We start from the raw sequence: 23,277 nt of genomic DNA on the forward strand, positions 1-23,277 counted from the left end.
TATGTTTACAATATTCCCTCTTTACTTTTTTACTATTAGTAAGTAGTAATTTTGACATCTCTTAGTGATTTAGAAACTTCTCAAAATATAACAAACATTGTAATAAAAATGAATTACCATGTTGAGGATAGTAAGAATAAACTTTCTTGTTGCTTCTGACCCATGGTAGGAAACCATGGCAGGGTCGGCAACCACCACCGTTTCTATGTTGTATTCTTGGCTTTGTTTGTTAGAGTATCTTTTTCCTCTTCCTGCTTTAATGTTTTTTGTTTTTCTCTTATCTAGAAAATAAAAAAGTTATATGCTCATTGATATTCTGACACCAATTATCTGCTGAAGTGAAAAATGGTGGAAATCTATAAATCATATGTACTGTAACACACATTTATTCATACTACTTGGCCAATATATTAAGAAGCAACTATCACCTGACAGAGCTCTTTATTTTAGTGCATCTATAAAATGCACTGATGAAGGGTACACCCTGTACTCAATGGAAAATAAGGCATCTTTGCCCTTATGACTGAGATGGCTCCTCCCACCTGCTCAAATGAGCCATCACATGAGCCATCTCAACCAGTAAGCACAGCCAAAAGAGCTCATATTCCATCATGTGCATAAATACTGGGAATTCTGTATCCTAAATCCTGATTAGTGGCTGCAGCTGCATCCCCTCTCCCCCGATGTGAACGGCATCTTTTAGTTGGCATAAAATGAAGAGCTCTGTCAACTGACAGATGTTCTTTACATTTCTACAATAAATAAATAAAAATATGACTATATAAAATCATCAAGATTTAAGATTTGGATAGACAGGGTCTACCAGCTGCAAACTGTGCTATTTCTTATATATGTAGAAATGTAGTGGCTTCTATGAACTTAATCTGCATGATTAAAAACACCCACAACAAAAAAATAAAAAGCACAATAATTTAAAATTATAATTAACCAACATTTGAAAGGCTGATAGACACTTTTTACCTCAAATTTCTACTAACTGACCATTGATGAAACTGACCATGTGTGATCATTGTTCTGGAATTTGGTTCGTTCCTGCTAATGACTGGATTACTATTCCTACCGCTTATAACATTAATTATTTAAAGAGATTTTTTGTGATAATTGACTTTTAATCATTCTTACCCATCCTGTTTTATACTGTACATAGTTATATATCCCATGCAGTATATTCTTTTTGGTTTCATCAGTGGATTTAATCTATTAAAGAAGCCTAGATGTCTTTGGTCTTTGGTTCCAACATACAGTATAGAGCTGTGCTATACTGGTCAGCAAATGCCCAAATTAGAAGTTCTCCAACAGGAGATGAGATTTGGAAAAGCCTTGCAATGGTTTACCACCCATCTGTAGTTTTTTGTGCATTTTATCGCTTTTTTGTTAGTTTTATAGTTCTTTACTATTGGTAAAGAGCTATCATATGGCCATTCCTTCTTTAAGAAAAAGGTACCTAGTTTTATAAATAGATACGGAAGCAGATTGTACTGTAATAAACCACATATCTTAAGGGTTTTTACAAATTGGGAAATTTGTAGACTTTCTCTTAGTTATTGTATATCACCTAACATTTTTCGTACTTTCTAAAGAAAGATACTAAACAAGATACATAATGTTACGGATATTTATGTTAAATGTGAAACTTTGTCAATAATCTTTGGATAATATTGTGCCTTTTTATTTTAGATAATTTCCCTTTTTTTCTAAGGATCATTATTGTTCCTTATAAGTAGTATAAGTGAATGACATCTGTATATAACATACTAGCTTTTGCGGTATATTTGTTTCTAAGATATTTACATATTTTTATTTTGCATACTGTAGGGATTGATGGTTAGCCACTTTCTACTAAAATTTATAAAATGCCCTAAACTGATGTGTTCATTTGAAGGTCTCTTGCTTTCCATGGTTCAGAGTAGTATACATGGGATGTTGATCCCGTACATAGCTCTCAAGATAGCAGCAGTTATTTTATTTACATACATGGCTGCCTCCAGCCAGAGACCTTCAAATGCAGCAGGGGGCTAAGCAATGGGTTAGTTAAGGGTGCCTGTCTCTCAACACAGCAATTTAGGACATTTTAGAAATGTTTCTAGAAAGTGGCCAACCCCTTTAACCCCTTCAGGACTGAGCCTGTTTTTGCCTTCAGGACGAAGCCGATTTTTCAAATCTGACATGTGTCACTTTATGTGGTAATAACTCTGGAATGCTTTTACCTATCCAAGCGATTCTGAGATTGTTTTCTCATGACATATTGTACTTTATGTTAGTGAAAATATTTGGTCGATAAATTCAATATTTATTTGTGAAAAACATCAAAATTTTTAGAAAATTTGCAAAAATTACCATTTTTGAAAATGTGAATCTATCTACTTGGAAGACAGATAGTATTACCACACAAAATACTAGTTTATATTTCCCATATGACTACTTTATATTTGCATCATTTTTGGAACATTCTTTTATTTTTGTAGGACGTTACAAGGCTTAGAACTTTAGCAGCAATTTCTCATATTTTCAAGAAAATTTCAAAAGGCTATTTTTTCAGGGACCAGGTCAGTTCTGAAGTTAGTTTGGGGGCCTTATATATTAGAAAGTCTGCATAAATCAACCCATTCTGAAAACTGCACCCCTCAGAGTATTCAAAACAGCATTCAGAAAGTGTTTTAACCCTTTAGGCATTTTAGAGGAATTAAAGCAAACTACAGGTGAAATTGACAAATTAATTTTTTTTTGCCAAAATTCATATGTAATCCATTTTTTTCTGTAACACAGAAAGTTTTTTCCAAGAAATGCAACTGAATATTCACTGCCCAGATTACGCACTTTTTAAGAAATATCCCACATGTGGCCGTAGTGTGCTAACGGACTGAATCACAGGCCTCAGAAGCAAAGGAACAACTAGGGGATTTTGGGGCCTCCTTTTTTTTTTTCTTATTCAAAATTTTTTATTGAGTTTCAGAACACAAAATTACAAAACATAGTGGAGGGAAGGCCTCCACACCTTAACTAAAAAACAAACAAAGTCAGTGGACCAAAGCAAAAACAAACAATAAAAAAGGAAAATCAATAATGTGCATCACATCTCAACATGAAAAAGAATTGTCGGTATACAACAGTAGCATGAATAATCCTAGAGGCATGACATCAGGAGGTACAGCGAGACCACTTAACTCAAACAGAGAAGGAGAGGCACATTACCCTAGACAGGGGGAAAGAGAGTATAGAAAAAGGCCCCAAGAGAGGGAGGGATAGGAGGGAGGGGAGAGGACAAGAGGGATCCTGGACTCCAGTTCCGGCGTATTATGAGTAAAAATCAGCAGCGAGCAAGAGCCGTAGTACATTTCACAGGGGCATAGGCCGACTCAGGTTACAGCCGTGAGGTAGGAAGGAGAAGAAAGAAACACTATCCAAGGAGACCATGTAGACGTGTATTTTACCACAGCTGCCGGGGAGTGAGCCACCAAGTGTTCCATTCGCTGTATCAAGGCAACTTCCCGAAACCACTCATCTAATGTTGGGGGTATTGCCGTTTTCCACCTGCGCGGGATCACTGACTTTGCTGCCTGAAGGAGATGTCTAGTTAGGGAGCTTTTATAAATGTGTATTGGCATCGGGAACATGAATAAAAGAGCTGCTTCTGGAGAGTTGGGGACAGAGACTCCAGTAACCTCCAATATCAATTTAAGTACCGCATCCCAAAAACTCCTCAACAAGAGGCAACTCCACCAAACATGAGACATGGAACCTCCTACTGCACCACAACGCCAACAATTGTCAGGCACAGACGGATACCATTTATGAAGCGCAGCCGGGACCCGATACCATCTAGAGACAATTTTATAACTAGTTTCCTGGGCCCTAATGGCTATAGAGGCTTTTTGTGAGAGGGAGAAACACCGCTTCCATTGTGTATCAGTAAATGTAGTATGTAATTCTCTCTCCCAGGCCCCGCAGAAGGAGGGGAGTTGTTGGGAATGCTGTGAAAGGAGTAATTTATATATTGTGGATATGGTATGGGTAGGGGGCTGGGAGGAGACACATAGGCGCTCAAAGTCCATCAACAACCTGTGAAGATGTGCGCGTCGGTTAACTGCTTCATAAAAATGTTTTAACTGGGCATATTCATATATATGGCGAGTGAGGGGCACGGCATCGGGGCAGATGGAGGTTAGAGGGAGAAGAGAGGAAGCGGAGAGGACCTGGGCAAAATACATGGGGCCGGTGGACGGCCTGCCTAGGAAGGAGCGACCAGCTTTACCAGCAGGAAAGGCTGGATTATCTGTGATAGGAGTTAAAGGACCCAGGGGGTCTATAAGCGTACTTCCAGGCCCTAAGGACCTCAACGCCATGAGAGTATGGTAAACAACAAAGGAGGCTTGAGTCGATCTGTTCCCGGACAGGGTCCACGGCAGGGATGATAGGGTACTGGGACATAGTTGTTGAGCCAAACGGACCCATAGTTTTGATTCACGGTTATGAAAAAAATCTAAAACACGTGCGTGAGTTGATGCCAGATAGTAGAGCCGACAATTCGGCAGACCAACCCCACCCGTACCCCTGGAACGAGTCAGAAGAGCCCGGCTCAGACGTGGACGACCAGTCGGCGAAAATGAAGGAGCCGAAGCATCGCTGAAGCCGCAAACAATAGGAGGATGGGATAGAGATGGGGATCATCTGCAGGAGATAAAGCAAGCGGGGGAGGAGAGACATCTTAATAATATTGATACGGCCAAACCAGGAAAACTCAGTCTTATGCCAGGAATTAAGGTCAGTGCAAAACTTGGCCAGTAGGGGGATAAAATTATTTGTAAACAATTGTGTAAGGTCCCCACTTATACGGGCACCCAAATATGTAATACCTCTGGAGGGCCATGAAAAGGGGAAATTACTTTGGAGAAGCGACACTAACGGGCCCGGGAGAGAAACATTTAGCGCCTCAGACTTAGAGAAATTGATTTTGAAATTAGACCATGTTCCAAAACGAGACAACTCGGACATCAGTGAAGGGAGAGAGACATGAGGGTCTGTGAGATAGACCAATAGGTCATCAGCGAATGCCGAGCACTTGTATTCCTTCCCTCCAATGTTAATACCCTTAATATCCGTGTTGCTCCGAATGGAGGCCATGAGGTGTTCCATAACCAGGACATACAACAGGGGGGATAGGGGACAGCCCTGTCGTGTGCCATTGTAAATAGGGAAAGGTGCCGAGAGGGAGCCATTTATTTTTATTTGGGCCGAGGGCGTACGATACAATGCCATAATTTTTGCCAAGAGAGAGGGTCCTATTCCCACATGCCGAAGGGTTTGGTAAAGGGCAGGCCACGATATTCTGTCAAACGCCTTTTCAGCATCTAGGGACAGGATCATGAGCGGGATTCGGTTAGTCTGGGCGTGGTGAATGATATCGAAAGTTTTAAGGGTGTTGACACCTGGTCCGGGTGAATTAGATCTGGCAGGTATTTATTCAGTCTATTGGCGAGCAATTTAGCGTAAATTTTTAGGTCTACATTGAGCAAGGAGATGGGACGATAACTGGAGCAGAGTTGAGGATCCTTACCCGGCTTAGGGATAACCGCGACATGAGCCAAGGTGGAGCTAGGAGGAAACAGGACCTCCAGGGAAATAGAGTTAAAAGCTGACAACAAAAGCGGTAGCAACCGGTCCGCCAACACCTTGTAAAACTTGACAGTGTAGCCATCCGGGCCAGGACTCTTTCCCCCAGGAAGATCGGTTATAACCATGAGGAGCTCCGAGGGAGTGAAGTCCGTATCAAGTTCCTCAGCTATCTCCCCAGACAACGGTGTGAAGGGAGATGAGAAAGAGTCCCGTTCTGGCGGATGGGAGGGGGCCGGGGTGGGAGGGTCAAGGTTGTAAAGATCAGAGAAAAAGCTATGGAAGCACTCCGCTATCTCTGGGGTCGTGTGAACAACTTGGCCAGAAGGAGCCTTAGTATTTGGGATGTGTGACTGGGCAATTCTGGTTTTTAAAGCTCTGGCCAACATACGTCCGCTCTTATTGCCAAACTCGTAGAATTTACTGCGACAGACTTGAAGAGCGCGCTGCTGGGCAGAGTCCAACAGCCGTCTGGCGTCCTGTCGGGCAACCTGTAACTCACGTAAAATCGGAAGAGACAGCGCACGTTTGTGAGCCAGTTCAAGAGCGCAAATTTTTGGGAGAGAAATTTTAAGGGAGTGGGCCCTTTCCCTTTTAAGGCGCGCCCCGTGTTTTATGAGGACCCCCCTGAGAACAAATTTAAGGGCTTCCCAACGAACCAAGGGGGACGTGTCATCGTTGGCATGATCAAGTGTGAAATGTTCCACCGTTTGAAGCAAATCAGCATGGCACACCCCATCCAGGAGCAGGGACTCATTCAGTCTCCAGGTCCAGGGGCCTTTAGTGATGAAGGGGAGATGTAAGGTACAATATACCGGGGCATGGTCAGACCACAGGATACAGCCAATGGACGTAGAGGCTACCCAGGGGAGAGCATGTTGCTGAAGGAAAATGTAATCCAAGCGACTGTAGGTGCCATGCGGATGGGAGTAAAAACTATAATCCTTATCCGTGGGATGTTGAATGTGCCATGCATCACACAGTTGAAGCTGTAGGAGAGCACGCCTCACCCGCCTAATAGCACCGTATGCAACACTAGAGCGACCAGTAGAATTATCCACCGTCGGATCCAGAGTAAGGTTAAAGTCTCCGCACAGCACCACAGTCCCTCGGACCACCGGAAGGGCGGTTTCTATAAGTTGAAGAATGAAGGGCACCTGACCCTGGTTAGGAGCATAAGCGTTAATCACCGTGAATTCCCTCCCACCAATATTAAGCACTAAGATGATGTATCTCGCATCGGGATCCACAACAAGATCGACAACCTGATGGGGGAGAGACTTGTGAAGGGCTATGGCAACTCCACACGATCTGGAAAGGGGATTATTACTGAAATGCCACGTAGTGTAGTGTTTGTGCTTGATAGTAGGGGTATGTCTCTCCTTAAAGTGTGTTTCCTGGTAGCATGCAATGTGTACCTTACGATTGTGTAGATGGTGTAAGATTTGCGCCCGCTTTTCAGGAACATTCAGCCCCTTCACGTTGAAGGAGGCAATAGTAAGGTCAGCCATGGATGCAGACTAAACGGCTCGCTGAGGTATGCCGGCTAACGCACGAAGGATCGGAGTCCAGGATCGCCAGGAGGGAAGCAGAGGAGAGAAACAAGCTAGGAGTAAAGAACAGAGCATTAGAGAAAAACACAGACATAAAATCAAACAAAAAAGGCAGTAGGAAAACAACTTCCGCACAAGCTAAGCGCACAATTGCGGAAGACCAAAAATTCGGTCCAAAACCTACAGGGGGAAGGTGACAACTATGCATAAGAGTTATCCGCACTCCCTAGCGTACAATAATATAAGTATTAACAGCTTTAACATCATTTGCACACTTTAAATAACAAGAGAGGAAGACATTGGAAGGCATCTGAAGGTAATGCTCAAAGCAACAAGCAATCTTGAAATCAGACAGCAGTAAGTAAGTAAAAGGAGGAATTCCAGGAGCGGCAGTCCGGGTCATCACGCCGAACGGGCGGTCTCCATGGGTGGAGTAGGGTCACGTTCTTGTCGGCGTCTAGATCGTCTGTGGGGTCCACGTGGAGGGCGACCCTCCACCACAGCTAGGGGCCCCGAGAATGGGCGTCTCCCCCACGATCCCCCGCCAGCAGAGGATAACAACGAGGCCACTCCGGTAATGCAACATGAGGAAGGTTCAAGTCCCGCAAGAAACCAGGCAGGTCGGGGATCGCACAGTGTAGGTACGGCCCTCCTGTCGGACCATCAGGGCAAACGGGAAGCCCCACCTGTAGATGATGTCCCGGTTTCGGAGTACCTCCAGCAGGGGTTTGAGAGCAGCTCTTTGCGCCAGCGTGTGTCGAGATAAATCCGGCAAAATACGTAACTGCGTGCCTTGGTGGAGAATGATGGGCTGCCATCTGATTTTTTGGAGGATAGAGTCCTTGATTGCGTAAAAATGGATTCGGCAGATGACATCCCTCGGCCGAGGATCATCAACACTTACAGGGCGGAGAGCTCTATGTGCCAGGTCGATCTCTATATGGGTATTCGGCGGACGGCCTACTAAAGTATTGAAGATGGTGGAGAGAGTCGAAAACAGATCAGACGCAGGAACAGATTCGGGCAATCCTCGAACACGTAGGTTGTTCCTCCTATTACGGTTTTCAATATCATCAAGGTGCTGCTGCAAAGTGAACAACTGAGCTGAGTGCTGCTGGATAGTGGATTGGATATCTGCAATAGTGGCATTATCAGCAACCCGATCCTGCGTAAGAGTGTCCACCCTCGTAGAAAGTGAGGAAAGTTCAGCACGAAACTGTGTAAACTCCAGCTTGCATTCTTCCACGATCTGTCTGGCAAAGGAAGTCATATCAGCCCTAGTAGGCAACAATTGAACAAGCTGGCGGATATCTGAGAGAGTCGCCGGCCGATTTTCACACATAGATCCAGACAACGGGTCGGTAAAACTTAATCCACTACTGGCTGGCGTATCCACTTCAGGCGATGGGAGTGGGTGCAATTGAGGACCTTGGCCACTTGCAGGTAGTGCAGGCATAGTCCCGGGGTGCTGGGGAGATCACATAAGCAGGGTTGAGGCTATGGTTGTTGGGGCATTGGGGTAGCTGTGCCATGCGGAGCTGGAGGACCAAGAGGGAGAGGCCCCCACCAGCCCGGGTCCCTGGGTGGAAGGGGGAGAACTGGAGCTATCAGTCCCATAGGGTGTGAGGTGAGCTGGGTGATGGGAGGCTCAGGGCCTCGGTACTCACTGTGCCTCCTAGCTAGCTCCTCCAACTGCAGAACTGCAGGCAGGGCAGGTGCGGTGTCTCTCACTTCAGGGGATGGTAGTAGGCCGCAGTCGGGTCTCGGAAGGAGAGGGCCCGCAGGCCATGAGAGCAGTGACGAAGGAGGGTGGCAGCCATCTTGAGAGGCCACATGGTCTTGTGACCGGGGAACGGCGTCCGCCGCTACAGGGGCCTCCGATGCCTCCCAGCAAGACCGGGGATCTGGTGCCTCTGGGTCCGGTACCTCCTGCTCTGGCACTCTCTCTTTCGGAGCAGCTGAAAGGAGGGCCGTGCTCTCCAGAGCAGGCCCACATCCGCACGCCTCATGGTCCCGGCGGCCATCTTGGAAAGCGGCAGGCGTTGTCGGCCGGGTCGCAGGATCCATCGCAGCCCGGGAAGGAGACAGAGGGTCGGGGATCTCCAGGATCTGCACCTCAGAGGGTGAGTGGACGTGTCCTGCTGTCATCTCCGGGCACTGGTAAGTTGGAGATGGAGAGGTCGGGCGGCCATTTTGACCACCGGCCTCGGCCCGCGTCGCAGCCCGCAGCTGCATCTGGGGCTGTCGCCCAAAATAATGCCCGATATCGCGCTGGGGCGATGAGGGACATGTAGGGGCTGCTGCTTTTGCTTTTTTAGAATTCTTCCCCATATCTGGGAGCGGATGTCAGCCGATTTCGGAAACGCTAGTAGAGGAGCTGGAGAGAGCACGTCTTCACTCTCCCATAGCTGGCCACGCCCCCCTGGGGCCTCCTTTTTTTAGAATATATTTTAGGCACCATGTCAGGTTTGAAGAGTTCTTGTGCTGCCGATACATTAAAAACAGAGATAAAGTGAACCCATTTTGGAAACTGCAGCCCTCAAAGAATCTTTCTAGGGCTATAGTTAGCATTTTGACCCCACAGTTGTTTTGCGAAATTTATTTGAATTTGTGTGTGAAGATGAAAGTCTACTTTTTTTCTGAAAAAACATACAAATGTTAAATTTTTAAAAGGAATAAAGGAGAAAAAGCACCACTACATTTGTAAAGCAATTTCTCCCGATTACGGCAATACCACATATGTGGTAATACACTGCTGTTTGGACCCACAGCAGGGCTCAGAAGAGAAGGAGCGTCATTTGGATTTTGGAGCACGGATTTTGCTGGAATAGTTTTCAGTGCCATGTCGCATTTGCAATGTCCTGGAGGGACCAAAACAGTGGAAACCCCCCCCCCCCCAAAGTGACCCCATTTTAGAAACTCGACCCCTCAAGGAATCTTTCTAGGGGTATAGTTAGCATTTTGACCCCACAGTTGTTTTGCAAAATTTATTTGAATTAGTGTGTGAATATGAAAATCTACTTTTTTTCTGGAAAAACATAGAAATGTTAAATTTTTACAAGGATAAAAGGAGAAAAAGCACCATTACATTTGTAAAGCAATCTCTCCCAATTACGGCAATACCGCATATGTGGTAATACACTGCTGTTTGGACCCACAGCAGGGCTCAGAAGAGAAGGAGCGTCATTTGGATTTTGGAGCACGGATTTTGCTGGAATAGTTTTCAGTGCCATGTCGCATTTGCAATGCTCTGGAGGGACCAAAACAGTGGAAACCCCCCAAAAGTGACCCCAATTTGTAAACTGGAGCCCTCAAGGAATCTTTCTAGGGGTATAGTTAGCATTTTGACCCAACTGTTGTTTTGCGAAATTTATTTGAATTAGTGTGTGAATATGAAAATCTACTTTGTTTCTGGAAAAACATAGAATTTTTTAATTTTTACAAGTAATAAAGGAGAAAAAGCACCACTATATTTGTAAAGCAATTTCTCCCGATTACGGCAATACCACATATCTGGTAATACACTGCTGTTTGGACCCACAGCAGGGCTCAGAAGAGAAGGAGCATCATTTGGATTTTGGAGCACGGATTTTGCTGGAATAGTTTTCAGTGCCATGTCGCATTTGCAATGCCCTGGAGGGACCAAAACAGTGGAAACCCCCAAAAGTGACCCCATTTTGGAAACTGGACCCCTCAAGGAATCTTTCTAGGGGTATAGTTAGCATTTTGACCCCACAGTTGTTTTGCAAAATTTATTTGAATTAGTGTGTGAATATGAAAATCTACTTTTTTTCTGGAAAAACATAGAAATTTTAAATTTTTACAAGGAATAAAGGAGAAAAAGCACCACTACATTTGTAAAGCAATCTCTCCCGATTACGGTAATACCACATATGTGGTAATACACTGCTGTTTGGAACCACAGCAGGGCTCAGAAGAGAAGGAGCGTCATTTGGATTTTGGAGCACGGATTTTGCTGGAATAGTTTTCAGTGCCATGTCGCATTTGCAATGCTCTGGAGGGACCAAAACAGTGGAAACCCCCCAAAAATGGCCCCATTTTGGAAACTGGACCCCTCAAGGAATTTTTCCTAGGGGTGTGATCCATTTTTTAACCCCATAATTTTTTTGCAGAATCTTGTGGATATCTGGCGTGAAAAAGAACATTTAAAATTTTTTCACAAATGCTTCATTCATAGGACAGATTTTTCAGACACAGAGCATGCAAGTGAAGAAAAGCACCTTAACATTTATTGGCCCATTTGTACCGAGTTCAGAGATGTTGTGTGGACACATGGCAGTGCATGGAAGTGAAGCAGAAGCCTTAGTTTTTCAGGACTCAAGTTTTGCATGACACTCTGAGCCCCCATAATGATGGGAAACCCCCAGAAATGGCCCCATTTTGATAACTACACCCCTCTAAGAATTGTTCTCGGTGCGCGATCACATTTTTGACCACACATTTTTATTTGCAGAATCTTGTCAATCTGGCGTGAAAAAAACTATTTTCAATTTTGTCACCAATGTTTCATTCATAGGACAGATTGTTCAGAGCATGCAAGTGAAGAAAAACACCTCAACATTTGTTGGCCCATTTGTACTGAGCTCAGAGATACCCCCAAAGTGGTCCAAATATGTTGTGTGGGCACATGGAAGTGCCTGGAATTGAAGGAGCAGCCTTAGATTTTGAAGTTTTGCATGATTTGTTCAACGGCCCTATTTGATCTTTGAAGAGACTCTGAGCCCCCATAATGATGGAAAACACCCGGAAATGACCCCATTTCGAATACTACACCTCTCAAGGAATTTATCTAGGGGTGTCATCACTTTTTTGACCGCACAGTTTTTTTGCAGAATCTTGTGAAAATGTGGCGTGAAAAAGAACATTTTTAATTTTTTTCACAAATGCTTCATTTATAGGACAGATTTTTCAGACACAGAGCATGCAAGTGAAGAAAAGCACCTCAATATTTATCAGGCTATTTCGAGTTTAGAAATACCCCCAACTTGGCCCTAATCTGCTGTTGCTGGACATATGACAGGGCCAGAAAGTATTGGAACACCACAAGGATTTTGAGGCCTTATTTTACTTGGATGATTTTTGGGCACATGTCATGTTTGCATAGGCCTAAAATATTGTGCAGATACTACACCATATTACAAATCCTAGATATTCATCTGGGGGTATAATGGGTATTTTTAGTTTTGTTATGGAGGGAATGTTCCATTTTTAAATTGTGAAATGGTTATGATAAGGCGCTGTAATTGTAAATGAAAGGGACGATAATTATAATTGAAAGGGGCAAATACAAATTTATTTAGAACTCCAGAGAGGTGTGATATATTTGGAAGCATTCCTTTATACATAGTCCAGGGTGGGTGGGACAGGTGTTACACTGGTATGTCGTGTCTCTTCTTATGCCTCTTTTGGCACAGATACAACACCTTTTCTGGGGGCGCTTTTTTTTTTCTGTGGACGGCACTTCACCAAGAAAGTGCTATCCTGGAACTTTCCTGGGGACATCCGTACTTGCAGAGGCAGAACTTTCCCCTACCTCTGCCACATTCCCAATGAGAAGGGATTTGATTACCTTCTCCTGGTACTCCAGGTATGTCCCCTCCTGACCAGTGCTCCTGTATATTACAAAGGAGTTGTACAATGCCATTTGGACAAAGTGCACAGCCAATTTTTCGTACCAAATTTTTGATTTCCGCATGGCATTGTACGGCTTGAGCATCTGGTCAGAAAGGTCCACTCCCCCATGTATTTGTTATAGGCCTGGATGCAGACAGGCCGTGACGTGGTGGTGGGTGTTGCACCACGCACAGGGACAAGGGAGCAGGTGGCGTCATGAATGGATGTCAGCATTAGGACATCCTTCTTGTCCCTGAATTTTAAAAAAAGGACTCCTTCACTATGGAGCGCCCTGCTCTCCCCACGCTGCAGGGGTCGACTGAGAAGGGTTTTTGGGAGCTGTCTCTGGTTTTTGCGGACCGTCCCACATGCCACTGTTTTTTGCTCCGCCAGGCATTTGAACAGGGGTACACTTGTATACCAGTTGTCTATATAGTGGTACCCCTGATTAAACAGTGGGTGCAGGAGGTCCCAGACAATCTTCCCAGTTGTGGTCAGGACAGGTGGACAGTTTGGGGGCTCAATCTGACTGTCCCTTCCCTCATATATTCTAAAAGTATGTGTGTAGCCCGACTCCGACTCACACAACTTATAGATCTTGATGCCATACCTGGCACGTTTGTTGGGCAAATACTGCCTGAACTTCACTCTTCCCTTGAAATGCACCAGGGACTCGTCAATGGAAATTTCTCTTCCTGGGGTATAGGACGATGCAAATGTTTGGGCCAAATGGGAAATAAGGGGTCTAGTTTTAGAGTCGATCGAAATTTGGGTCATTCTGGGGGGGGGGGGGCACTGGGAATTATCATTGAAATGCAAGAATTTTTGGATTGCCTCAAAACGAGCCCTGGGCATTGTGGTGCGGTATAAGGGGCAGTGGTACAAAATATCCATGGACCAATAGGCCCTCGCCGATGGCTTCTTCCTTAGGCCCATATTTAGAACCAATCCCCAGTACTGCAGCATTTCTGCTCTGTCGGTGGGATGCCACCTGTATGGCCGGGCATAAAATCTACCAGGGTTGACAGCAATAAATTGTTGAGCACAGAGATTAGTTTGCTCAACAATATTTTCCACAACGCTGTCCGAAAAAAAGAGCTGGAAAAACTCTATTTCGGACAGTCCTGATGTCTGGACTTGGACCCCTGCAGCAGCAGTAAAGTCCGGTACTTGGGTGGTGTAGGAGGTTGGGGGCAACCAATTGGGTTCAGGTGCAGGTGTAGCCTGAACACTAACCCTCCTTCGACTGCGAGGAGGTTCTTCGGTGTCACTTGAGGAGGAGGACAGAACAAAAGTGGACCCAGCATCACTCGCAGTATCGGTGTCCGATGCAAGTATCTCATACGCCTCCTCTGCAATAAAGGTTTTGCGGGCCATTTTTATTATTTTTACAAACTGTATATGTGGACTTGTATACAACAAATGTATAATATAACTTTTTTTTTTACATAAAACACTAAATACTAACACTAATGTACAGTAATATATTTTTTTGTTTTTTTTTATTTTATGACACTAAAACTCTCACTAACACTGACAAAAAGACTGACTAACTGATGCTGACTGACTGACTAAATTTACGCTGACTAACACTGACTAAAGTACACTGACAAAAAGACGACGTCTAACTGATGCTGACTGACAATCACACACTGACTGATGCTAACTGACGCTGATTGACTGATGCACTGATCTAACACTAACGGATGCTAATTTTTTTTTATTTTCTGACACTAAAACTGGCTAACGGTGACTAAACTACACTGACAAAAAGACGATGACTAACTGGCGCTGATTGATTGACAAACAGACGGTCTGACACTAACAGACGGTCCGACGCTGACTAACAGACGGTCTTACACTGACTAAATTGACGCTGACTAACACTCACGAAACTTTTTTTTTAGAGTTTTATGTCTTGTTTTTTTTTTTAAAAAAGAATAAAAAAAATCTCCCTTATAGACTGGGAGAGGAAGGGAGGGGGTGATCACAGTTAAAGGCTGTGATGAAGGGGTTAATGGGTGGTTTTTTTTTGTGTTTTTTTTCACTGCTACTTCTCTCGACGTCCACAGGCTCCGATCTCCTTAACTTCCTGACTCCAACAGGAAATCGAAGCCTGTGACGTCTTTCTTCTAAGATACTAAGCTCTGATTGGAAAGTCTGGACAGACTAACCAATCAGAGCGATCTCCAGCAAGGGACCGCTTTCATTGGTCCCTTGTAGTCTGCCCGGACATTAGGGCAGGCAGACTGTAAAGTTAACTGCTGCTGCGGTGTTGCGCCGCGCGGCGGTTAACTTATAAATTGCAGACGTTACTGCACGTCAAGGTGTGCGAACGAACTGCACACATTAACGTGCATTAACGTCAAGGTGCTGGAAGGGGTTAAGGGAATAATGAAATATAAGTAAATGTAAACAGAAATGAAAGTTTTGTATTTTTATAAACCTGTATTGCATACATTAAATATATGCCCAGGAGGAACTCAAAGTAACTGGCAAAGCATGAGTTGGGTAAAGTAAATTTGACCAGGGGCAACTATGGTATATCCCTTGTTGGAATTGTGATATGTCCTTCTCGTTGAGAGAAATGTAACAACTTTTGTACGCCAACTTTCTGCCTTAGAAAAGACTCAAACTGTTTTAAAGTCGCAAAAATTGTGATGCCATTTTCACAGCTCTCGCCATTGTTCTATAAAGTGTCTTAATAAATTTCCTGTAATGTGTTTGTGATGAGTATAAAATCTTTTATCAACAAAGTGTTGCGGCAACACACTATTGGAAGCTTCTTGTTTGTAGATCCTTAGCAATATTGGTACTGGAGTAGAGGAATTCTTTGAAAGTGGATTTATGAGTAAATGCAGTGCCAGATCATTTCTTGCTTTGGACAGTTTCCCGTTTGGACTTACCTTCTTTACTGAACAGTGTAACACCGTACTCGTTTTATAATATTAAATTACATTTTAGGAGATTGGATCCAACTAAATGAAATATGTAGCTCCTCGTGTTAAAAGCCAAAGGGGACACAAGAAAGGAGGTTGCTGTATTTCTTGGTTATTTAGTTTTGACACAATTAAGAGTTAGGTGGTGTAAATTTTATCTTTTTTATTTTTTCATTCATTTATGGGTTCAGAAAACAAGAAACATAGAACAGTGTATTTCAGCAACGTAGAAAGTAGAAAAACTAGATACATCTTTAGCTTTAAAATATGTATATTGAGGCTTTAAAAGCCCAGAAAATGGTCATTCTATCATAGAACAGTGCTGAATCTGTACATAATACAGACTTTAAAAAAGGACCTGTCACTAGGTCATATAAGTTGAACTGGTTAAAGGGAATGTGTTGCCAGAAAAACATGTTTTTTTTTTAAAAATTAAACATTTAGTGTGTGGGTGATTAAACATTGTTCAAATTTTTTATTTTTTTTTGCACGAGTCCAGGAAATATTATAAATTATTTCTAATTTATAATACTACCCATTTTTGGTCACTAGATGGAGCTGTTCCCAATGTTGCAGCATTGCAACATTGGGTTAAAAGCCCTCGCTCTAGTGAGCTCTCAGCATCCCCCCCTCCTTTATCCTGGCTAGTGCCGGGACAAACGAGGGGTTTGAACGGTGTAACCTCCTACACTGTGTGTCGCCATTTTTTGAGCTAACCCACAGTGTAGTAGGTTTACATACAGTAGTAAACACACACAAACACGAACATACATTGAAATCTCTTACCTGCTCCTGCCGCCGCGGCTCCCTCCGGCCCGTCCGCTCCGTTTGCTGCCGCTGGTGCAAGTGCACAAATCCGGAAGCCGCGACCGGAAGTAGTAATATTACTGTCCGGCCGCGACTTCCGGTCCACAGGAAAATGGCGCCGGACGGCGCCAATTTCGAATAGGACTGTGTGGGAGCGGCGCATGCGCAGTTCCCACACAGACGCCGTACACTGCAGTCAATGGGACGGGAGCCGTTCGCAGTCCCTATGGGACTGTGGCTGCCGTATTCCATGTCTGTATGTGTCGTTAATCGACACACACAGAAATGGAACAAAAAATGGCAGCCCCCATAGGGAAGAAAAAGTGTAAAAATAAGAAAAAGTAAAACACAAACACACAAATAAATATAAAAGTTTTTAATAAAGCACTAACATCTTTAACATATAAAAAAATAATTTGTGATGACACTGTTCCTTTAACTAACCTAAATAGCGATGCCTCCCTGATTACAGCGCTATTTGTTTTTTTTCCTGATGTGTTGGCTCTCTATATGCTAATTTTCTGTAATTAGTCAACAGGGCTCTAAAATAAAATACCCCATTGACATTCATTGTCTGCGAAGTGTTAGTGGATTCTGTCAGGATTTAGGTGCTTAATCTGCTCTGCTCTAAGACAAATCCTTCTAGTACCCATAAAAGCCGAATGTTTGAATGATTACCACCTTATATCTCCAGCATCAGTTTCCATGGAGTGCTTGAAATAAATAGGGCTAAAATACATCAACAACTACGTACCTCCCTCACTAAACTCCTTGTAGTTCATTAACAGGCAAATTAGGTCTACTGAGGATGCCCTAGTCTGGTCACTACAATCTCTATTGAACTACCAAGGAAAGCACAAAATTACTCCTGGACAACATCTCTACATCAATTAAATAGCACACACCAAACTCATCCAGACTTTTCAGCCCTAGGTCTGTGAGGATAACTGGTTTAGGAGATTTCCTCATCCAAAAGTTGCAAATTGACAGAGTTGGCAACCAAATCATTCCGTTGTATTGCAATACTTTTCACTCTGTGCCTCATCCACGGATGCCTGCAGTACCTTAAAATACACAGATGATACTATATCTACAGACAGCCCTGTATAGAATATTAGTCAACAGCCCAGATTATAGCAAAGTCGTTAAACACATCATAAACTGCAGCAAAACATATTCAAATTCAGGAAGAGGAGGCTGTCCCCATATACCCTTATTGTCGAAGATAGCCTGCACAACCACAGAATAGTACAATGGCCTCTCAGCACAGGACTGACTGAAAACCTTGATCGTGATCGATGCTGTGGAAAAGCTGCAGCCTTACTAAAAGATTAATCTCATCCTATTCTCTGCACAGAGTATTTGGAGTTATGACTGGTAAAGCATGACAAATCCATGCCTAATCAGCTGAGGACCCAGAAAAACAGGCTTCAATGTGACGGTAAAAATTCTTCTGCTCCCATCCCACTTTTTGTCCAAGCAGAAATAGTAAATGAATAATCAAAATACCCTCCTTGACCATTGACTTGAGTTCCTGTGGTGGTGCTTCTTTACGTTCTTATTGCCTACTGGTTGCCCTGACCATTCACTTTACCTTGTGATATTCATCTATCCTGACCTTTGATCACTCCTCTTGCCTCCTAAAGTGTGTTCTGTCTTCAACATTCCCAATGTGTTCCTGTACTGAGGGTACCCTATTAATTTTCTGTCCTGTTACCTCTGTGTGTCCTACTGCCAACCTGTAATTGCCAGTGATGATATCTTTGTCTGCCTATTCAGTACTGATGAATTACCATGCCCAGCCCATATAGCTCCTGGCTATTCCTAGCTGACTGTTACATCTCTCCAGTCTACCATGACCTACTGTGAGACTTGTTGGAATCCAAACTCCAGTGTGACCAGGAATAATAGTGATATGTATACATTTTGGAATATCAACTGATCCTTCAATATATAGCTTACACAAGCCTAAATTAAATGAAAGAACATACCTGTAACTCCACATTGTGAGTGATGAATTCTAGTTTGATTTGCTGTTGTTTTATCATCTGTAGTTCTTTTCTTTCTATAAACTCGATGTGCATTGCCAGATGCGGCAAGGGTCCCATTAACAGGTTCAATGTAGATGAAATCGTCATTCATTTGTATAAAACCCATCTATAAGAAAGATAAGTCTGATTAAGTGAATATAGAAAATTGTATTTGTCCGTCTACTAAAATACACCGGTTGGTACATCATTTTTTTTGAGAGAAGAAAATTGGGCTGATTCACAGGATTGTTTGCAATTTGACGACAAATGCCAAACGCCACTGAGTTAGCTAAATTATGAGAAATATCCTTAATCCTAAGTAATTGTTTCACATGAGGCCACCAGATAGACATCATCATTAAAAGTAAAATATTTTATTTATAACACTAACCAGGAACTTGTTTTCTAAATGTAAAAAATACACATTAACAATATTTTAAATATGCCTTAGGGCCTGTTCCTATAAGCGTTTGGTTTCCATTCATTGGTTCCGTTCAACCTTTCCGTCGTAGGAACCGATGAATGAAAAGCTGAATTGAAGCTATAGCTTCCGTTTGCTTTTGGTTTCCATTTGTTTCTGTTAAGTAAAGTTTCTGGGGTTTTTTAACATGAAGCAATAGTGTTGTCGACTATGCGTTTGGTGTCTGTTCATCGGTTCCTCCGATGGAAAGGTTGTACAAAACCGATGAATGGAAACCAAGCGCTGTTGTGAACAGGCCCTTAGAATAATAATCATTTTACATGGTCATTCAAAAGGGAGCAAGACTATATGTTATATAGTGAAAAAGAAGATACTTATTTATTCTCCTTAAATAATAACACAAACTTACAATCACCAACATTCAAAATTGGCCGATCAGAGGAAATTATTCTGAGGGCTTACCCTCTATAGCGTACATACAGAACATGTGCACAACCACTTTTATTTCCATTGTAATCTTTGTTGTTATCATTGCACACATAGAACATACCAAATTATCGATAAGTTGAAACAGGTTTTTTGTGAATCACCCTACACTGTATGTCCGAAAGTATGTGGACACCTCTCCTAAATATTGAGTTCAGGTGTTTTAGCCACATTTGTTGCGCACAGGAGCATAAGCCAAGCACAAAGCCATGCAATCTTCATGGACAAACATTGGTAGTATTGTAGGTTGTACTGAAAAGCTCAGTGACTTAAAAAGTGCCACCTTTGCAAATTGTCAGTACATGAAGCTTCTGATCTGCCAGATCTGCCCCAGTCAACTGTAAGTGCTATCTAGAAGTAATAGCAGCTCAGCCAAAATGCGGTAGATCATGCAAACTCACAGAGCAGGGCCACAGTGTGCTGAAGCACGTGGCGCATAACAACCACCTATCTTCTGTTGTTTCCCTTACTACAGGGTTTTAAACTGCCTCTGGAAGTGACATCAGCACAAGAACTGTGCGTTAGGAGCTTCATGAAATGGGTTTCCACAGTCAAACAGTTTTACACAAGCCTAAAATCAAAATGCGCAATGCCAAGCGTCGGCTTGAGCAGTGGAAATGTGTTCTCTGGAGTGATTAATGTGATGCACAATTTCCCACAGACACACTTCAAAGTCTTGTGGAAAGAATCCCAGAAGATCGGAGGCTATTATAGCCACAAAAGGAGGCCTCAACTTTATATTAACGTTTATGCTTTTTGAATGGGATGTCCAACAAGCTCACATAGGTGTTATAGTCATTTGTCTACATATTGTTGGCCATATAGTGTATAAGAAATAGACCTAAGTGGCAAGTAAATGGCTTCAAAGACATCTCTAAATGGGGTTGTCTTCTGTTGGATCCATGGGGCTCTGTTGTATTAGAAGCCTATTTTTGTTTTACAGTCTGGGCTCACCAGGAGATCCTCCAGTACTGTGGTGAGCCAGTCCAGCCCTGGCAATAGTTAAGGCATGCATTGAGTGACCACAGCAGATCTCCATAGTTCTGTGTAATCACCATTTATCCATAAGAAAGAATTAAGTATGGGTTCAGCATTATATTCTTTTATGTCTCTCTGCAGTGGACCAGTCTCCAGTGATGAGCTGTACTTTGCTAATTATTGATGCTGCATCACTGCTTTCACTTATTGAGGCTGAAATCTTCAATGTTGTGCCTCAAAAATGAATTAGGATGAGTTAGATAAATTTACTTTATTATAAATTTTGCAAATATCTAATTCACTAGACTTCAAATAAGCTGTACCCTCTATGGACCCCCTGTGAAAAGAGGAGTCTAAATCACCTTACTTCATGTACTTACTTCCTCCCTCCTTGATGCCACTAAACATTTCCCAGTAGGCCTTGCTGCCAGGTAGTTGACTGAGCAGTTATCAATACCTGGGTAAATATTATTTAATATGTGTTTTCAATTCTTACATAAGCATTCTCTGTGTTTTGTATACATTTAACTGATTATGGTTATGGGTTGTCTTTATATATTTATCAGTGTTCTGAAACTGGTATCCCTTCAGCTGTTGTGTATCTAAGTAAAAATCATACATATGAGAAGAAATAATATGTGTACATTTAGAAATGCAAAAAGTACAGATCTGTCCACATTTACCTTTTCTTAAATTTGGTTAAGGACTCCAATTTCTCATGAAACAAAATTCAATACAATATCGCGAAATGCGACCATTGACAGGCTGCAATTCAAATCACAACCACTGGGTGCCTACGCATAGGCTCGTATAGTATAAGCATCTTGTTACAAAGTATCGCAAAATCATTTTTCTTTCTCGTGCCACACATCTCAGGATATGTTTAAAAAAGAGGAAAGGTAAGGATGGACATCTGTATTATCGCTAAGAGTTAAGTTGGCTTTACAAAGAAGCTCATGGTAGTAGCCTTTTATGGAAATTTCACATCATATCCTGATCGCTTTAAGATGTTGAAAACATGAAAATATTTATATGGAATGTACAGGCCACATCTGGAGGAGGCTCCAAAGCTTCGTGGCTCTATTTACTAGCAGGAATTATTGAATGTGCAGCACTATATTATAAAGGAGACTAAAGATGCTACTATAATCATGGCTGGTACAGTTAAAGTACCTGTTTAGTTGTAAGTACACTATAAATTATAAAAAAAAAAATCTTCATTATGTAAGTTAAACTAGACCAATAAAGGCAAAACACTATCTGTGTTGACTTTAGTACAAATTTAAAGTGGATGAAGAGAACCAAGCCACCCAGCTTACTGTAAAAAGCCTAAAATGTTATATAAATGTATGCAAATTTATGGATTAGCCAAACTGCTGTACTGAGGTAGAAAAAGAGGTAGTAATAGATTGGCACCTCATACTAAATAAAGGCAACCACATGAGATAACACTTATTCTACTCATTACAATGGAGAACAAAACTTTACACAACCTCCAAGAAGACCATCAAAATGAAGCAATTACAATCATTGTTAGAAATAATGTCCCATTAATCAAGTCTTAATACATGAAAAACAAAAGTGTTTGTTCTGTAGCAGACCTATCCCATATAATCCCAAGCTTATGGTGGAAATATTATGTAATAATACTATGCAACAATGACAATTGAGGCTGCCACCAGGTCATGGAAAAGATATCATGGACAACACTAAGGACTATTACTACATTAGATGAAGATTGAACAAGTTTAAAAGGCTTAATTAATAGGTGGCAATGCATGTATTAAAACGTGTGACGTGCACTAAGCTGACTGCTATGTGCATGTCTCCCATTTGAATACCTGCATTAACTCCTGTTAATAATGTGATACGATTTCAATGCCTTAGATCTGTAACTAAATACCCTGGCCAAGGTCACTAGTTTGCTAACCCCAAGGAACCCAACACCCAGGGCACATGCACCACCAGCCATCCCCCTAGATACACCCCTGATTTGGTCAAACTATAGTCTATTTCTTTTTCAGAATAGACTTTGAGTTATTAACTATGAACCACAACTTGGAGAAAGAGTTGAATTTCAATATTCCCTTGAATCCACTTTTGTGCTTCTACGGACTCCCATAAAATAGGTGTCAGGGAATGTTCACACGGCTTATTTTCGGACGTTTTTCGGGCCATAAACGTCCGAGAAACGGCTGAAAATTCGGAAGCATCTCCAAACATCTGCCCATTGATTTAAATGGGAAAAACGGCGTTCTGTTCCGAAGGCCGTTTTTTTATGCGCCCGTTTTGAAAAACGGCCGCATAAAAAAACGACCCCGAAAGAGAAGTGAATGTCACTTTTTCAGCCGTTTTTAGAGCAGTTTTTCATAGACGCTATAGAAAAACAGCTTTAAAAACGTCCGTCAAAATCACCGCGAAAAATGCGACTTTGATTAAAAAACGTCTGAAAATCAGGAACTGTTTTCCCTTGAAAGCAGCTCCGTATTTTCAGACGTTTTTGAGTTTGTATGTGCACATACCCTCAAAGGTGTTAATAACTCAAAACAAGAATTTGTTCTTACCAGCTGACAGTCGTTATCTTTCTTATTTTATGTCAGAATTCAGCACATATTAGTAAAATTAATGTACATTTCTTGAACATAATTATTTTCTTCATGTAGGTGGTGTATGGCTATAAATCAGCTTACTTCAAGTACCTGGCCAACCAAAATACACTTTTCAGCTAAGACTACTGGCATCATAAATCACTTATGAATCACAGTAAAATCACTATTACCAATCAATTGTTCTATTTG

General features: G+C 42.3%; 1 protein-coding gene across 1 annotated transcript in view; it reads right to left on the minus strand.

Annotated features, from left to right (window-relative positions):
• Positions 1 to 23,277, minus strand: part of ADAMTS19 (ADAM metallopeptidase with thrombospondin type 1 motif 19) — a 310,868-nt gene that overhangs the window by 270,842 nt on the left and 16,749 nt on the right. Inside the window, exons 3-4 of the mRNA XM_075854793.1 lie at positions 18,556 to 18,721; positions 118 to 281 (exon numbers count right to left, since the gene is read on the minus strand). Coding sequence (XP_075710908.1) covers positions 118 to 281; positions 18,556 to 18,721 — 330 coding nt within the window. The remainder of the gene's footprint in view (positions 1 to 117; positions 282 to 18,555; positions 18,722 to 23,277) is intronic.

Source organism: Rhinoderma darwinii, chromosome 1 (genome assembly GCF_050947455.1).
Source record: "Rhinoderma darwinii isolate aRhiDar2 chromosome 1, aRhiDar2.hap1, whole genome shotgun sequence".
NCBI lineage: Eukaryota > Metazoa > Chordata > Amphibia > Anura > Rhinodermatidae > Rhinoderma > Rhinoderma darwinii.